Source organism: Poecilia formosa, unplaced genomic scaffold, assembly GCF_000485575.1.
Source record: "Poecilia formosa unplaced genomic scaffold, Poecilia_formosa-5.1.2 Scaffold471, whole genome shotgun sequence".
NCBI classification, from domain to species: Eukaryota; Metazoa; Chordata; class Actinopteri; order Cyprinodontiformes; family Poeciliidae; genus Poecilia; species Poecilia formosa.
This window is the reverse complement of record NW_006800410.1, coordinates 274,873-275,471: the sequence shown is the minus strand read 5'-3', so window position 1 is coordinate 275,471 and position 599 is coordinate 274,873. Positions and strand designations below refer to the sequence as shown.

Genomic DNA, 599 nt, shown 5'->3' with positions numbered 1-599 from the left:
GATCATCCAGATCGAACAAAGATCATCCAGATCGAACAAAGATCATCCAGATCGAACAAAGATCATCCAGATCGCATAAAGATCAGTTTTTGCTTCATCAGTCTCTCGTTTTGTCCTCAGTTATGATTCCAACCTGGACGACAGCAGAGACAACAAGAAGAACCGTTTTGCGAACACCATGGTGTTCATGGAGGAGTACCTGAACAACGTCCTGAACGATGAGCTTCCGTTCCACGACGAGGAAAAAAACAAACTCACATACGAGGTATTTCTGTCCTCTTCCCGTTGCTACGGCGATCAGAATCCATCCGGCCGCTCTCTTCACCCGCTCTGTCTTCCCTCTTCATGCAGGTGGTGAGTTTAGCCAGACATTTGATCTACTTTGGTTTCTACAGTTTCTTTGAGCTGCTCAGACTCACCAGGACTCTGCTGGGCATCATCGACTGCAAACCGAACTCTCTACTCACCAGCATCGCGTTTCAGGAGGAAAGCTCAGGTACGACCCCGTTAGAGGACAGCTGGACCCATTAGAGGACAGGTGGACCCGTTAGAGGACAGACGGACCCATTAGAGGACAGGTGGACCCGTTAGAGGACAGA

At 49.2% G+C, this 599-nt stretch overlaps 1 protein-coding gene across 2 annotated transcripts in view; it reads left to right on the top strand.

The window, feature by feature from the left end:
* itpr3 (inositol 1,4,5-trisphosphate receptor, type 3) overlaps positions 1–599 on the top strand; it is a 51,888-nt gene that overhangs the window by 28,512 nt on the left and 22,777 nt on the right. For both annotated transcript variants that reach the window (XM_016664169.1, XM_007578216.2), the window contains exons 21-22: positions 121–265; positions 352–496. In XM_016664169.1, the coding sequence (XP_016519655.1) occupies positions 121–265; positions 352–496 (290 nt within the window). The remainder of the gene's footprint in view (positions 1–120; positions 266–351; positions 497–599) is intronic.